We start from the raw sequence: 17,941 nt of genomic DNA, 5'->3' as shown, positions 1-17,941 counted from the left end.
TACCCATTTGGAGATGAGTAACTTGGTTGCTGATCCTTCCTCACGAAGGTTCAAAACACTACCTCTGAGTGACTTCAACGCACCAAACCAGTCTAATAAACCCAGTTCTACTCTGAGTACATTCCTCAATCAAGAAACTGAACACAGATATGCTGTGAAATCCCAGTTTTGAGCTGTTTTTATTGATCTGTATGTTAAGGTAGAGGAAACAGAATGATCAGAGGTCAACCAATGATATGCTTTCATCACACTATTTTATATTTTAGTGCCTAGTAATTTAGAATGAGCTCCTGAAACAGTGATCCATTGCAGGCATCCATCTACTTTTTAAAAGGATGCTACACAGACTATATTTAGAGGGAATAAAAAATTGAAATAAGGACAGAGATAACAAGAAAGGTGAAAATATGTTAAATTTCAAATTAAATTTTGCAAAAAATCTAGAGAAAAAGCATATACATTTTTGGAAATAATTATTCAACTTACTTTGCAGAATACATTTGTGAGGTATAATCATTGGATGAGCGAGGGATGTAATCGGTGCATGCCATAACTGAAAGAAAGATAATACCACCAGGTAAAAAAGTTAGAACATTTCAAAAACTGAATGGGAAAACTGCATATCTCACTGTATAAGTCTTTCAAAGTAATTAACAGAACACAGCTTGGATATCAGAATGTTAGAAAATCTATACAGCTGAAAATACCTCACTTCTGTGTTTATAGCCTTTTAGAAGTAGTAAAGGAGGCAAGAATGGGGCGGTATGGAAAAGAGCTGAAAGTTAGCACCAAATGATCTCTACCTTCACGCACTACTGATCTAAAACTATAGGTGAAGCAACCTCCTAAGCTCTCAGTTATGTTCATGGGCAAACTTAAAAAGCAAGATTCAAATCTAGGGAACCACATTATGCTGCTTCGGCTTACTCATTCTTTGAGTGCTTACTATATTCTGAGTAAAAGGCCATAAGAATTACTTGTAGGAAGACAGATTTGGGGCAAGCACCCAATCTTATTAGAAAACCATTGCAATTGCTGTGAATAATCAACAGCAGAACAGAACCACATATGCTTCTACATTACTATTTTTTTCTGCTTTGTAGTGAAGTCTTTACATTTGGTAAAGCAGAGACAGACATGAGGAACTGATGTGATGCTCTGATAATCTATCAAGTAAAAAGACTTTTTTAGCTATGACTTCATGACTTCATCAGAAATAGCTGTTGTGAAGGTCTGACCCTCATTACTTGTGGGATAAATACTATTAGTATTTTACTTGAGTTTGGCGGGTAGCAGAACTCTGTTTATTAGGCATTATTTCAGTCCATGGGTAGACAGAGTTACATCATAAACAGCTTCCACCAAACTCCTGAACTGTTCAAGAACTTCCTTCAATATAAAGAAAGGAGGTTGCTCTACTGTGAACAGGGCCTAAAGGTGATCCAATTAAATTTATGTCTAGCTAGGTTCCCTGGAAGAGTACCTGACCCAAAAAGGGAATCCTGGTCAAGAGTAGATGAGAGACCAATTAATGCCCAAGAATAATACTAATCAACACCTGAGAGTTTATCATAGAAGATCTTGTCCAATGCCATTGCTTGACATCTTTAAAAAGAACTACTGGAAACTTGAAGATCACATTCACCTGTAATCATTTTGACAAAAATGGAGTTCTCAATTAGATCTAAAGCTCTTACCATCTACCATATAGAATGGAAGATAAGTTCACTCAAATTCTGCATGATGGTTCTTTCTCTATTGACGTGTACTTTAAAATACCCAAACTCTTATCTTCCTCCAATTTAATATAATTCTGGAAGAGATCAGCAAAACATCCTAGGAGACTCAGACTAATTTTTACTTCTCTAAAGAATGAATGAAGCTTGATCTTGGCAGTACTTGGGGATAATTAAAGGATTGTAAAGAGCCAAGGCATAGTCCACTATTACACAATAGGAAGATTAAGTAAGTAAAATGCTGGCTTAGACTAAAGTAGAGACAGTGGGGATGAGGCAAAAACCTTGAAACACTCTGAAGGTAGAATAGGACATTGTGATGAATTTGCATGTAGAGAATAAAGAAAACAGGAGAATACAGGATGATTACTAGATTTTTAGTTTGAGCAACTGAAGGGACAGTGATACTACTTCCTAAGATGGGCAAGTTTGGGATAAGAAGAGATTTGATGGGAGCTAAAGGAATCAACGATCTTTTTCAAACATTTTAAGAAAGGCTTCCAGACAGCTCAGCAGAGATGTACAGGCAGTTTAATACACAAAATCAGGGGAGAAGTCAAACTGGAAATACAAATTTGGAATTCACTAACAATGTATAATATATTTAAAGAAATGTAATGGATGAAAGGACGCAGAAAGAGAAAAGATGGTAGCCTAAAACCAAGATCTGAACCCTACCAACATTCACAGTACAACAGAGTTCTTCAAAAGGGCCATCAAAGGAGAAAGGCGGGGGGAAAAGTGATGAGAGAGAGAGTATGAGGAGAGAAAAACATCTATTAAAACTGGAAACATCAAAGTACCTGGCTAGGCGCAGTGGCTCACACGTGTAATCCCAGCACTTTGGGAGTCCAAGGCATGAGAATCGTTTGAGCCCAGGAGCTTGACACCAGCCTGGGCAACATAATGAGATCCTAACTCTTAAAAAAAATTAGTCAGGCATGGTGACAAATGTCTACAGTCCCAATTCCTGGAAAGGCTAAGGTAGCAGGATTGTTTGAGCCTAGGAGTTCAAGGTACAGTGAGCTATGATCATGCCACTTCACTCTAGCCTAGATGACAGAGTGAGAATTTATCTTAAAAAAAACAACAAAATAACTGATGACCTTGACAAGAACAGTTTCATTAGGACAGTGGGGGTAGAAGCTAAATTTGAGAGGGTGGGAAAATAAATGGGAGGTGAGAAAACAAGTGAGGACAACTCTTTTCAGAGTTTCCAATATGTCATGGAACAAAGAGAAAGTCTATAACTAGGACTGGGAGATGGGAAGCCAAAAAGGGGGTTTTTGTTTGTTTTCAAGATGGTAAATACCACAGCATGTCTCTTTACTGACAAGAAGGATAAAAGAGAAAATAATGTGATAATGAGGATTGGTAGTAGGATAACTACAAAACCAAAGTCCTTGGGGAAGGTAAGAAAGAATGTGGTACAGAGCACAAATAAAAGGCCTTACATCTGACAGGAGCAAGAATACTATTTCTGACAAGAAGGAAGCAAGCAAATACGGGTACAAACATGGGTAGGTTTGAAGATTTGGTGGTGGTGGGATGATAAGGGAGTTTCCTGTCTGGAAGCTTTTATTTGAGGAGTTATCAGTTAAGAGCAAGGAAAGGTAAGTGAGTATTGCTGCTTTGCAAGGAGAAAAGTAGTGTAAAATGTTAAAAGGAAAAACTCATTAGGGAAATGTACTCATAGTAGGTTGTCCAAGCATGGTGAGTGGCCACTTGAAATCCTGTGATTATGACTAAGGTTTAACTAGTGAGTCAGGTATATAATTGCATTCAATAATGTTTAGCTATGTGTACGTAATTATGGAGAAGGTGGACAATTAGACTAAATTAGCACTGGGGTTCAGCAAAGAGAGTACAAGGAGCAAAGTTACTGAAGGTATTCATAAGGAGTAATCATATTAAAGGACCAAAAATCTGTGCTGAATAAGAAGAAAAATAAAGAAGGATATAATAGGTATTGAATAAGTCATCTACATGGATGTTAAGATGACCAAGAGTTAAGAGTTTGAATGGAGAAGAAAACAGAGAGGACCTAATCTTTAAAATTAGAATGATTGGGAGTACAGACTAAAGTAAAAAAAGACAAGTAGGAGAAGGTAGACACAGACTTCAAAGGAAAAAAGGAAGAGGTGTTATTTGGATGAATCAAGAAGACTCAACTTACTTCCTGGCCCTGAAGTATGTAAAGGATAGGTTTTCTTTTTGGGGATAAGTGGGACAGTCAATAAATTAAAGGAGATACTTCATTGATTAGAGCAGTTTCCCAAAGTGTAGGGAGTTTCCCATATGTGTCAGAATCACCTAGCTTCTTGAAATTGCAGGTTTCCCCATGCATATCAGATCTACTGAATGATGATCTTCGAAGGCTAGACTTCTATAACACAAACAAGCATTCCAGATGATTGCTATATATGCTAAAAGTTTGAGAACCACTTTGAGGAAAAACGTAGAGGCCAAGATATACCTTTTTTTAAGGTCATACCTTTTTTCAAAGTCATACCTTTTAAAAAATATATGGGAAATACATATGTCTAAGGATAATCAGCTTAAGAGAATAAATATTCTCAAAACAAGTGCCTTTTAAAAAAGAATCTTACGGCCAGGCTCGGTGGCTCAGCCTGTAATCCCAGCACTTTGGGAGGCCGAGGCAAGTGGATTGCCTGAGCCCGTGGGTTCAAGACCAGCCCAGGCAACTTGGCGAGATCTCATCTCTACAATAAAATACAAAATAGCCAGGCGTGGAAGCGCGTGTCTGTAGTTCTGGCTACGCGGAAGGCTGAGGTGGAAGGATCACCGGAGCCTAGCAGGTCGACACTGGGGTAGTCGTGAGCATGCATGCCACTGCACTCCAGCCTGGGCGAAGGAGTGAGATTCCAACTCAAAAAAATAAAAATAAAAATAAATCTTACACAAATGTATTCTTTTAAAGTGTGTGGTAAGATATGGACAGGCACAGCTATTTAATTTCAGAGAAGACCATTTGCCCTGTGGAGGCGATTTGGAGGAGAAAGTGGGTATGCTAGGCAAAGCTTGTGTCTCCACAAGAAAAAAGAGAACACTCCACAATTGTTTTGTCTAATGCATGAATATAACTGTTCTACAGGACAATGAGGATTGGTAAGTGGAGGGTTTACCTTACTGAGCTGAATCTCTCCTTCAGGGCCCAATATAAATCTTGGGCTCTCAGGGGATTGCTTTACTTTTTTGGCTACATTGATAAGTGGAATCATTTGGTTTTATTAGGAAGGTAGTAAAATACCAAGGCTTCTAGAAGAGCAGTTAGGGTTTGGCTCACAAAGCTCTCTGATTTTGAGGAAGTAACTACTACCTTTAGAACATCCATCCTCAAAACAAAAATAAAATCACAGAGTATGACTCCTTGGGTGAGTGAATTCCATGTGATTTTGCATCAGCTGCTCTGTCAGTAAAGCTTATAGGAGAACATAAGGATGAAGACAAATACAAGGACGGGAAAGCCTTCTAGACATTTTGGAACAAACAGGATGATTAGCAAGGATCAACTATAAAGGAATACCTGATTCATCACGCACAGAATATAGTACTTACTTTCCTCTGACATGGTCATGTTTGAAGCAAGGCTTGATGTTTCAGGTTTCTGATCACTGACATCCGGATTGCTTACTTGACTGGGAGAACCAAAATGAATACATTAGCCCCTGACTGATTTGATGCTTTGCTAAAAGTGATAAAAATCAAACCCATTTCCTCCCTATACAAGTAATGTTATACAAGTAAGAAGCAACGTAAACCTTCACGATATCCTTATTGTTTTTCTTTGTTAATCATTTTATTTATTTTTTGAGACAGGGTCTCACTCTGTTACCCAGACTGGAGTATAACGGCATGATCCTGGCTCACCGCAGCCTCAACTTCCTGGTTTCAAGTGATTTTTCCATCTCAACTTCCCAAGTAGGTGGGATTACAGGTGAGCACCACCATGGCCAGCTAATTTTTTTATTTTTTTGTAGAGATGAGGTCTCACTGTGTTGCCCAGACTAGTCTCAGACTCCTGGGCTCAAGTGATCCTCCTGCCTAGGCCTTCTAAAATGCTGGGATTACAGGCCATAAGCCACTGCACATGACAGATTTTTCTCTAACACCATATGGATTAAAAGAAACCCATGATATCTATAACACTGCTCTGTCACTTTTTTAAAAACTGCATATATTACATACTCATGGAGTACCATGTGAGCATGGGCTGTGAGCATGCCACTACACTCCAAGCTAGGCAATAGCTTCAACTCAGAAAAAAAAAAAAAACAAGAAAAGAAATATACAATGCTTTACTATTTACTGCAGTCATCATTCTGTGCAAGTGTTCTGTCACTTTGCTTCGAAAGTACCATGGGAAAGTAGGGAAATGCTTGATTTCAGATAATGATTCTCAATCGACTTCAAATCATAACCATGTGAGAATTTTTTTATTTTTAAAACTTAATTCCAAGTAGGGATTTTAAGCCCTTAAAATGATTAATCCCACTGTATTTCTCTCATCTCCCAATTTTAAAAACTCCATCATTTTCTATTTGCTATTATATCCAGGACTGAGTTACATCTTTTTATTTTTTTTAACTTAGGAAAATTAAGAGAAACTGCAAAAGGTAAGTCATAAACTGGGAGGACAAGTCATTATATCAGATAGTTTAATGTTGGAGAGACTCCACTGAAATTCTGGAATAGCCAGGCGCAGTAGCTCATGACTATAATCTCAGCACTTTGGGAGGCCGAGGTGAGAGAACTGCCTGAACCCATGGGTTTGAGACTAGCCTGGGGAACTTGTTAAGACCTCATCTCTACAATAAATCAAAAGAAAAAATTAGCCGGGCATGATGGCGCATGCCTATAGTTCCAGTTACTTGAAAGGCTGAGGCGGAAAAATCACCTGAATCCAGCAGATTGAGGTTGTGGTGACCATGAGCGTGCCCCTGCACTCCAGCCTGGGTGACAGAGTGAGACTCCAACTTAAAAAATAAAGAAAAGAAATTCTGGAATGAAGATTAGTCTAGCTTTCATTCCTCACAATGTTCTCCCTTTTCCTTCTACTTTACTTCCCACTCTCCAGTTATTCCCTCCCAGTAGAGCACAGTGGTTAAGAGTACAGATTCTAGAGCTCCACTCTTGAGTTCATATTATACTCTGCCAAGATCTAGCTCTATGACCTTGGTCAAGTCATGGTTACTTCTCTGTATCCCAGTTTCTTTATCTGCCAATGAGAATAAAAATAGGACATACTTCAGAGTTGTTATAAGGATTAATGTATTAATATATAAAAAGTACTTAGAATAAAGCTAAAACGTGATAAGCACACTATAACTGTTATGATATTACAACCTCTTCCCAGTCCAGGCACCCTTTCCCACATTCATGCTCCCTAAGGAAAAAAAACCTACTTTGCTCTTTGCACTCTAGGGAGAGGCAGAGGACACTGTACCAGAGGCTCCATATATCTAGAAACATAAGGCTAACTAATCAAAAGTTAGAGTAGTTTCTACATGACATAATTTTTAAAAGGAATGTTATTTACATAAAAAATACACATCACCAAAATTCTTGGGGTACTCATATCATTTCTGAAAGTGACCTCTAATATTCAAATATAAAAGTTTTTTCTGCTATATTTTCTTCAAATAATTTTTCCTCAGATGTAATTTTTTTTTTCTTTTTTTTTTGAGTGGAGTTGAGTGGTATGCTCATGGCCACCACAGCCTCAACCTGCTGGGCTCAGGCAATTATTCCGCATCAGCCTTCCAAGTAGCTGGAACTATAGGCATGTGCCACCATGTCCAGCTAATTTTGTATTTATTTATTTATTTATTTATTTATTTTATTTTTCTTTGAGTTGGAGTCTCACTCTGTCGCCCAGACTGGAGTGCAGGGGCCGCTCCCGGCCACCACATCCTCGCCTGCTGGGCTCCAGCGGTCCTTCTGCCTCAGCCTTCCGAGTAGCGGAATTACAGGCGCATGCTACCACTCCCAGCTGATTTTTTTTTTTTTTGATTTATTGTAGAGATGAGGTCTCGCTGCCCAGGCGGGTCTCGAACCCACGGGCTCAGGCAATCCACTCACCTCAGCCTCCCAAAGGCGCGGGATTACAGGCTGAGCCACCGAGCCCGGCTAATTTCTGATTTATTGTAGAGAGGAGGTCTCATCATGTTATCCAGGCTGATCTCGAATCCAGGGACTCAGGCAATCCTCTCGCCTGTTTCCCAAAGTGCTGGGATTACAGGCATGAGCTACCAGGGCACTTTTTTCTTTTTACTCAAATGCTTATACTAATGAAGATCTGGCTGTGGAAATTGAAGGTATGGGTAAAAATTCACATGGAGCAGTTATCAGTGTTTCCCAAATTGGCTGAATTTATTGTAATTACCTGAGTGGGCTTCATCCTATATCTACTTAAATAGAATTCCCAGAGGAAGGGCATAAAAAAGGACCAAAACTCTACATTTCTAACTGCAATGACTGGTTTGTCTTCTGTGTGCACCTGAATAAGGCTAAGGTTCACTGTTCTACCCACTGTTGAAGACTACTGCTACATCCTTTATCTTAGAAGTTGGTGATATCTGTATGGTCTGGACCAGTTCCTGAAATCTGATGGTCATAGAATCTTATATTCTGGCAAAATCCCCTACATATTCAACTAAGCATCTAGAGATTAAACAGAAACAATGCCAACCCAGTGAATTAACTCTAGCACCTGGTTAAATATTTTAAGTTGCTCTAAAATAAAATGACAAAAAAAAAAAAGAGTGAAAATATCCAAACTCTATAAAGTGAGCATCACAGATATCTCCTTCTCATTCAACAGAACTCTTCTCCAGTATCACACAAATAACAGATAAATGGACAAACAAAATGTGAAATAGACATACAACAAAATATTACTGAGTCTTTAAGAGGAAGGAAATTGTGACACATGCCACAAATGGACGAATCCTGAGGACATCAAGCTAAGTTATGAAAAGACAAATACTGTATAATTCCACTTCTATGAGGTACTTAGAGTAAGCAAAATCATAGAGACAGAAAGTAGAATGATGATTGCCAGGAGTTAGAAGAGGGAGGAATAGGACACTATTGTTTAATATATATGAGTTTCAATTTGGGAAGATGAAAAAAGTTCTAGAGATGGCATGGTGGTGAGGTTGTGAAAGAAAGTCAATGAACTTAATGCCACGCAACCATACACCTAAGAATGGTTAAAATGGTTCCAAAGAGAGTGTATGCTAAACAAAAAGAAAAATAGGTGATTAAAATGGTAAACTGTACGCTATGTGCATTTTGTCCCAATAAAAAAATTGCTGATGGCAAGAGAAGAGATAATTGCAGGAAAAGACAAAGGTGAGGGGTTCTTTAGTACAGTCTTAGATAAGAGCAGGGGAATTAATAGAGGAAAGGGAAGCAGAGTTTCCACAAAGAAGCAGATTAAGTGAGTAGATCTGGTGACAAACAAGCAAGGTGTTGCTATCTAATTGTTTCTAAACTCTCTAAGAATTAGGGAGCAAGAACCACAGCTGAGTGAATGGACGTAGAAGGAAGGAGAAGGAAAAGAGAGAGGGCAGGGGGTAAGGAGGGAGAGAAAGAAGAAAGAAAAGAATTAAGGTGATTTTGTAGACTGGGAAACCAGATACGTCAGAAAAAGTTAAGCAGAAAGTGCCTGTTTGAAATATAATCATGCACAGAAACTAAGATTAGTCAGCAGAGTTTTGTGTTTTTCTCTTACAATGTACACCTGTACAGGTGATTAGGAATAAGCATAGAGCAGGTAGATAGTTGGGTTTAACCAGAGTTGTGGGTTTGTAGGCAAGTATGACGCACAGAAAAAGGGGAGGAAGTTAAGAATGTAAGGGACTGATTATAGTACATATTACAGTTTACGAACACAAGAAATAAATTGAAGTTCTTTTCCAGGAAAGGGCCAGTGGTTGATAGTGAAAATATGATAGATCATTTAATTGGAAGTTGATGACATCATATGGCTAGTGTGACAGGTCTAGAATAAATGAACTGGAAGGATAGTGTGTGGTGTCAAAGAGCAGAATTCTTAAAATTAATGTGTTAGAGGCGATACATTACTGACTCTTGTGGTTGGTGTACAAACAACAGGAGGTAAGTAAGCACTGTGGAAAACTGAAAACCATCATGTGTGGAAGTCAGAGTGTGAGGTGCAAAAATACCCATTTTCTACAAGGGGAATGGAGTTAACGATTAAGGCATCCCATGCCCATTTGGTAATTAATGCCAAATCCCTTGAATATTCCTTATTTTAGATTGTGCTTCCTATTTTGTATACTGTACATCTAACTGAAGAATATGATGTTTTTCAAGTTTACCATCAAGTCTATCATAAATAGTACAGTGCCTGATGTATATATGAATTCAGTATATATTGTTGATTAAATAATGAATGTGTAAGAAAATAAATTAGCACATGTTCAGAGAAACTATTTTGGAGGAAAATATTATTATTAAACCAAATAATTTCAAAATGTAAAGGGTGATGATAAGCACCAAAATGAGAACAGTCAATCCAAAGCATGCCCATACACTAATCAGCATGTGAAAAAAATTATAGGTATTTCATTTTTTAAAATATTCAACTTTACATACCTTAAAGTTTGTTCTCCTGATTCCTGCATCTTGGCTTTTTTTACCTGCAAAAATAAATATATAAAGTTATCAATGTAGTGATCTGTTTCTTAAATCAACTAGTTATTCAAATAGTAGGTTAATATTAACTACTACATTACAGGGTAACTTTCATTTTGTTTTGCTTAGATTTATTTAACTAACCCTTGTTACATTTTATAGTTAGAGATGAGATTGTTTTTAAATGGAGCTTTTTTTTTTGAGTTGGAGTCTCACGCTCTGTCACCCAGGCTGGAGGGCAGTGGCACACTCCCAGCCACCGCAGCCTTGACCTCCTGGGCTCAGGCAATCCTTCCGCATCAGCCTTCCAAGTAGCTGGAACTACAGGCACTCACCACCATGCCCAGCTAAATTTTTGATTTATTGTCGAGACAAGGTCTCACCAAATTGCCCAGGCTGGTCTCGAAACCGTGGGCAGGGGCAATCTTCTTACCTCAGCCTTCCAAAGAGCTGGGATTACAGATGTGAGCCACCAGGCCCGGACAGAGTCCCTCTTTTTAATGAAAAAAGAGTTCTTCAGACTCAAAGTAAAATGTTTGCCAGGAATTTTACTCAAGGTAGAATGTTTACCAGGATAAAATATCCGAGCTTGGACACAAACTAGTTGGTTTTATATTGTAACAGATACACTATACTTAATCAAACGTAAAAATGGCAATCTTACTAAATTAGTCTAGTAAGTGACTAGAAATCAACTACTCATTTATTAAACAAAAATATCTTTACAATTAAATTGGTTAAGTGTCAAAAATTAACATAAAATTTACCAGGTCACCAGTAATTCAGAAAATATTGTTCATACTATTCTTTTTTCCATATTTCATTTTTTCTGCTTCCCTCTGGGGAGAAGGTATATTTCCATTGACACAGCTTAAGAATCCACAAATGGAAGATCAATGGCTAATACTACCAATGAATTTCTCTACTTTGATATTAGAAAGAATCTGGTTTTAGAGCTCTCTGGTTAGAACTGGTTATAGTAGAAACATGTTTGGTACTTAGCCAGTAAAATTATGAATACTTAAAAGTCTTCCAAACTAACAAAAGAAGGCAGAAACTCTCCTGGATAATTTGAAACACCTGATCTTGCTTGATAATTTGAAACAAATATATCAGGTGAAAACATAGATACGTATATATAACTAAATTTAACATTTCAAACAAGTTAAAAATTTCTCATAGGCATCTATTCCTCATGAGAATACACAATCACAAGATTCATAAAACCAAACACTCTTGGTTCCTTGCTTATGGCATGTCGAAATATGTTATATTCAATGCTGCTTTAATTTTTTTTCTTTTCTTTTCTTTTTTTTTTCTTCTGAATTGGAGTCTCATTCCGTTGCCTAGGCTGGAGTACAGTGGCACACTCACACCACCCCAGCGTTGACCTGCTGGGCTCCAGCAATCCTTCCACCTCAGACTTCCAAGTAGCCAGAACTACAGGCGCACTCTACCAAACCCAGCTCATTTTTTATTTATTGTAGAGACGCGAGCTTGCCAAGTTGCCCGGGCTGGTCTTGAACCTGTAGGCTCAGGCAATTCACTCGCCTCGGCCTCCCAAAGTGCTGGGATTACAGGCTAAGCCACCGAGCCTGGCTTTAATTTTCATGAGTACTAAAAAATTAAATTTAATTTAAAAAGGGCAATTTTTTAAAAACTTCTAAAATTTTATTTTATTTTTTTTTTTTTTGAGTTGGAGTCTCACTTTGTCGCCCAGACTGGAGTGCAGTGGCCGCTCCCGGCCACCGCAGCCTCGACCTGCTGGGCTCCGGCGATCCTTCCGCCTCAGCTTTCCGAGTAGCTGGAATTACAGGCATGCGCTACCACGCCCGGCTGATTTTTTGATTTATTGTAGAGATGAGGTCTCGCTGCCCAGGTGGGTCTCGAACCCGCGGGCTAAGGCAATCCACTCACCTCAGCCTTCCAAAGGCAGAGGATTACAGGCTGAGCCACCGAGCCCGGCTGAAAACTTCTAAATTTAAAACCAAAATTATGTAAGCATTTGAAGCAAACACAAAAAACAAAACCTTGAGGTGAGTGAAGACTTACTAAGCATTATATTAAATACAAAAGCCATAAAGGAGAAAATAAATATACAAGAAGGAATGAAGGGATAATTATCTGACCTAGGTAAGGATGGAAAACAGTGTTCTGACAGGAAACTGTAAGGCTAAAGACAAGAAAAAATTCAACATTCTAGATTATTTGCCTGCCATAATTTCACAAATAACAAAACACAGGCTTTTGTTATAAAACATTGTCCTTTTTTTTTTTTTTTGAGTCATAGTCTTACTGTCTTACAGGCTGGTGTACAGTGACATGCGCACAGCCACCGTAGCCTCGACCTGCTGTGCTCAGGTGATCCTTCTGCCTCAGCCTTCCAAGTAGCTGGAACCACAGGTGTGTGCCACCGCGCCTGGCTAATTTTTTAATTTACTGTAGAGAAGAGGTCTTGCTCTTCTCAAACACCTGGGCTCAGGCAATACTCTTGCTTCTGCCTCCCAAAGTGATGGGATTACAGGCATGAGCCACTACACCCGGCCATTCTATCCTACTTATCTAAAGATGAGATTATTTATAAAGGTCATATAATAATACACTCTTCCAATAGTGGGGATGAATTTATGCTAAATTTATCCTAAGATCCTCTTTGCTATCAAAGACATGTATTTATGAGCTGGTTGGTTGAGGAAACAATACAGTCTAATCTCCAAATAGTAATCCATATGAAGAAAATTAGAGCATTCAGGAATCTAACTTATTACAGTCTTAATTTAACTAATCAACTAAAAAAAAAAGTCCTGGAGCAAAATTTTAAAATATACTTACTTTCTAAGAAGAATTATGTTTCTTTAACTTCTCTACTTTTTATTTATTACAGTGCCAATTCAGTACAAAGAGTAAGTACTTATAAACAGAAATGAAGACAGTATACCTAAAGTCATATCTACCAAACAGAAAAGGCTGGGGGAGGAAAAGATGTTACAATTTTTTTATTTGAGCAATTATATTTCCCTCTTATGCAGGGACAGGAAGTTATGCTATCTAAACAGCAGAGGAAGATAAATTAAGAATATAGACAGACTGCATCTGAACACAGAAGTACAGGTTCAAATAACACAATCCAGAAACTGGCAGAAAATCAGTCTTGGTTGTTAAAAGTTCGAATAGTAATTTGGTTGACAGTTTACAGAGTAACACAGTACCTGCAATAATGAATACTAAAAACTGGGCACAGCAAGTCAAGCAGACAAGGTTCCAAGTAGCAGCCTGTCCTATAGGGAATACAGTTAGTTAATAAAACCAGTCTAGATTATACAAACAGCCAATATCCAAGAGTTTAGGACCATATACACTGGCAATATTCATGGGAAGTATATTGTCAGCACCATTTTCAAATACTGTATCTTACAGAACAGAATGGCAAATAAATGCTGACAGTAATATAGGCTGCCATCAAGTGGAAAGCAATAAGGCTGAAAAAGCTCTCTCGCTGTCAGGATGAATAGTGAGAAAATCACTATCTCTACTAGCATATGACATAACATTGTATATAGAAATCCCAAATAATCCACTAAAAAAAAGCAACAGAACCAATAAACAAGTTCAGTAAGGTAGCAAGATACAAGACAAATACACAAAAATCAATTGTATTTCTGTATATTTGCAATGAACAATCCAAAAATGTAATTGAGAACAATTTTGTTTACAACAGCATCAAAAGGAATATAATACTTATATTATACTTAACTTCTCTACTTTTTATTTATTACAGTGCCAATCCAGTACAAAGAGTAAGTACGTATAAACAGAAATGGAATAAATAAACAAAAGTAGCATAAAACCGATAAATGGACTTCATCAAAATTAAAAACTCTTATGCTTCAAAGGACATCATTAAGAAAGAGAAAACACAACTCACAAAGTAGGAGAAAAATTTTGCAAATCATTTTTTTCATAAGGGACTTGTATCAAGAATATATAAAGAATTCAAAGATAAAAAAGACAACCCAATTTATAAATGGGCAAAAAATCTGAATAGACATTTCTTTAAAGATGTACAAATGAATAGAATATGACTTTCCAGTAAACAGAATAATAGTCTTCTCTTTGTTGCACAGTGCTGCATAAATCCTGACATAAGCATCTTCCTCTTTATAGTCTCCATGGAGACTTTTACCCTTCTGCTGTCTTAAAAACATCCCATGTGATCCTTAAATTCTCTCTTTCCCTTTTTTGGAAACCATGGAGGCCACAAACTGAAGACAATGGCATCACAAGATGAAAGAAACCTTCATGGAAGATTGGCCTAGGAACCCACTAATCCATGACACTAATGTGACAGAAAAATAAAAAATGTTTATGTTAAATTACTGAGACAATGAGGCTATCTGTTACAGCAGCTAGTAGCACTGTCCCAACTAGTAATTACCCTACTATGGATTTTTCAATGTAAAATATCAATAATGAGAATTCTAGTTCATATTCATTCTATAATTCATACAACAGAATATTCTCTATCAAGTCGTCCTGAAAGCAAACATAATGATAAACAAAATGCAGTCCTTGACCTCAAGGAACTTAATGATATAGTTGAAAAAAAGGGGGCCAGGCACAGTGGCTTAAACCTGTCAGCCCAGCACTTTGGGAGGTTGAGGTGAGAGGACTGCCTGAGCTCAGGGGTTCGAGACCAGCCTGGGCAACTTGGTGACACCTTGTCTCTACAATAAATCAAAAAATAAGCTGGAGTCGGGCTAGGTGGCTCAGCCTGTAATCCTGTGCCTTTGGGAGGCTGAGGTGAGTGGATTGCCTGAGCCCGCGGGTTCGAGACCCGCCTGGGCAGGCGAGACCTCATCTCTACAATAAAATTTTTTTAAAAATTAGCCGGGCGTGGTAGCGTACGCCTGTAATTCCGGCTACTTGGAAGGCTGAGGCAGAAGGATCGCCGGAGCCCAGCAGGTCGAGGCTGCGGTGGCCAGGAGTAGCCACAGCACTCCAGGCTGGGCGACAGAGTGAGACTCCCAACTCAAAAAAAATAAATAAATAAAAATAAGCTGGGCATGTAGCGTGTGCCTGTAGTTCCAACTACTTAGAAGGCTGAGGCAGAAGGATTGCCTGAGCCCAGCAGGTCAAGGCTGAGGTGGCCATGAGCATGCCATGGCACTCCAGCCTGGGCAACAGAGTGAGACTCCGACTCAAAAAAAAAAAAAGCTGGCAAGTAAACAGGTAATTTATAAAACAGTGATATTAAGGATTCTGCCAGAAGTATAATGCACTATAGAACACATAGGAGGGGCACTAAATAAAGTCTTTACATTGGGGGAGGTGGCCAGGGAATGTAGGGGCACAGTAAGGTAGTAAGTCAGTAAAAACTGCCTAGAGAAAGTATTGTCTAAGACAGATGTTCTCAGGGTTTTTTCTACTCTCTATACATTGACGATATACTCCAACCAGTTAACACCTGGATTTAGCCAGGCAAAGAAGGAGAACGTGTATGTGAAGGTGAGGGGAAGGAGAATGATTCATGTACAGGGAATAGCATATGTAAAAAGATTTACAGATTAGCAAGAACGTGCAACTCAGTCTACTAAAAGTTCATTATTATTAGAAGTAATGAGTCTGAGAGGCGGTAAAATTAGGCTGTACAGGTACACGAAAGCCTAATCATGAAGGTTCTTATAAATCAGATTAAAGAATTCAATTTTATCTTGAGGTAATCGAGGAGGCCTTAGAGAATTAGCAAGATAACTCGATTCACTCCAAGTTTTAGAAAGATTACTTTGATAAAGGGTAGATGAAAAATAAATAGGAATAAATGTAAGAAAAACCAAAGAGGCTGTTGCATTAATCATGGTAAATTGATAATTCTCAGAGTAAACTGAAGAAAGTGAAGACCACAGCTGAGCTGTGCTGGTCCCATGATATACCTACCCTCTAAGGTTCATGTGATTATTGTGGGTAATTTTTTAGCAATGTGCTAATTTCAGGAATCAGCAAAATTAAAAGTTGCTAAATATCGGTAAATAACATACAAAAACATATATAATGCAAAAATGTACTTATATTCTTATATATTTCCATATAGCAAAAATCTGTTAAATGAAGGAAGAAAATGTCATCTATTTCATCTTTTTTTTAATCCCTTATCCAACAAAGGACACAAAACTGATATCCTTTAGTCATGGCACACCATCATAAGAATAGAAAATAAAATGTGAGATATCTAGACCCTTTTCTGGAGCTTTGAAGAGGCATTTCTAGCAAGTAATACTAACATTCCAAAAATGCAAGAATTCTATCTAAAGATGGGGTGATACTCTCTGACTGATGATTGTACAGTCTCTACCTGAAGAGCATATAAAGCAGCAAAGGATCAAAAATAAGAAATAACGCACACTGCAATTTACATACTGACAGTCCCTAAAAAAGTAACTTTATCACCCTTGGAGACCTTAATTTAAGATTTTACTTACTCTTTCCCACTTTCTGTCATATAAATACTTGACCTATTTATATCCTAAACCTTTAAGGTACCAATAAAAATGTGAATGTTCTTAGAGAAAATATATAATAGCTCGTGATGATTGTCATATCCTTTTCCAAGTGTCTACACAGATCTGCTCAATAATGTTTGGAACAGTCGTTAATCAGCATTAAATTGGTACCAGTCTATAGTTTCCAGCACCTAATTCCTCCCTGTCACCGTCTCTGAATCAAACAGTACAACATTTCTTTATATTCTGTTTCAATAACTTCTCTTGTTCTCTGTGATTTTTTAGAGATGACAAACACTGGTTTGGCAATCATGTTTGTAAGTTTCAACTACTGTGAGTCTGGGGGATTAGAACTCATTTAAATTAATTTAGGTGCTTGCTTATAAAAATGAGAATAGGCTAGGCACGGTGGCTCATGCCTGTAATCCCAGTACTTCAGGAGGCTGAGGTGGAAGAACTGTATTAGTCCAGGATTTCGAGACTAGCCTAGGAAACACAGCGAGATCTCATCTCTACAAAAAAACAAAAAATTAGTAAGACTTGGTGGGGGGCGAGGGCGGAGACAACAACAACAAAAAAAGACTTGGTGGCATGCCTGCCTGTAGTCCTAGCTACTCTGAAGACTGAGGAGGAAGGATTGCCTGAGCCCAGGAAGTCAAGGCTGCAGTGAGCCATGAGCATGCCACTGCACTCTATCCAGCCTGGGTGACAAAGGGAGACTCCCCTCAGTCATTCATAAATAAATAAATCAATCTTAAAAATAATAACCATATTTCAACAGTTATATAATCACCTAAGTCTGAAAATATTAGACCTTTGTCTTACTACATTAAAAATTCAATGACATAATTTTCCTTGATACATTTAGTATCTGTGATTCAGCTATTTGTTCTAATAATGTATACCCTATGTACACACGCTCAAGATTATTTTTAACCCTACTGTTTCCATGATTATTAATGTTCTACCAGGAATAGGAAACCACATTTCAAATGTTTCAAAAGGTCTTTTTACAAGTTGCTT

The 17,941-nt window shown here is 38.0% G+C and overlaps 1 protein-coding gene across 3 annotated transcripts in view; it reads right to left on the bottom strand.

Moving 5' to 3' along the window:
- EYA3 (EYA transcriptional coactivator and phosphatase 3) overlaps positions 1–17,941 on the bottom strand; it is a 114,546-nt gene that overhangs the window by 59,881 nt on the left and 36,724 nt on the right. For 2 of the 3 annotated variants that reach the window (XM_008066497.1, XM_008066493.2), the window contains 3 exons: positions 10,383–10,426; positions 5,316–5,395; positions 487–553 (listed from right to left, as the gene is read on the bottom strand). In XM_008066497.1, the coding sequence (XP_008064688.1) occupies positions 487–553; positions 5,316–5,395; positions 10,383–10,426 (191 nt within the window). The remainder of the gene's footprint in view (positions 1–486; positions 554–5,315; positions 5,396–10,382; positions 10,427–17,941) is intronic. The other variant, XM_008066500.1, reaches the window with a different exon arrangement.

This window comes from Carlito syrichta, unplaced genomic scaffold, assembly GCF_000164805.1.
Source record: "Carlito syrichta isolate Samal-C Ts95f unplaced genomic scaffold, Tarsius_syrichta-2.0.1 Scaffold105233, whole genome shotgun sequence".
Classification (NCBI taxonomy): Eukaryota; Metazoa; Chordata; class Mammalia; order Primates; family Tarsiidae; genus Carlito; species Carlito syrichta.
The sequence above is the reverse complement of the archived record's forward strand: the minus strand, read 5'-3'. Positions and strand labels throughout refer to the sequence as shown.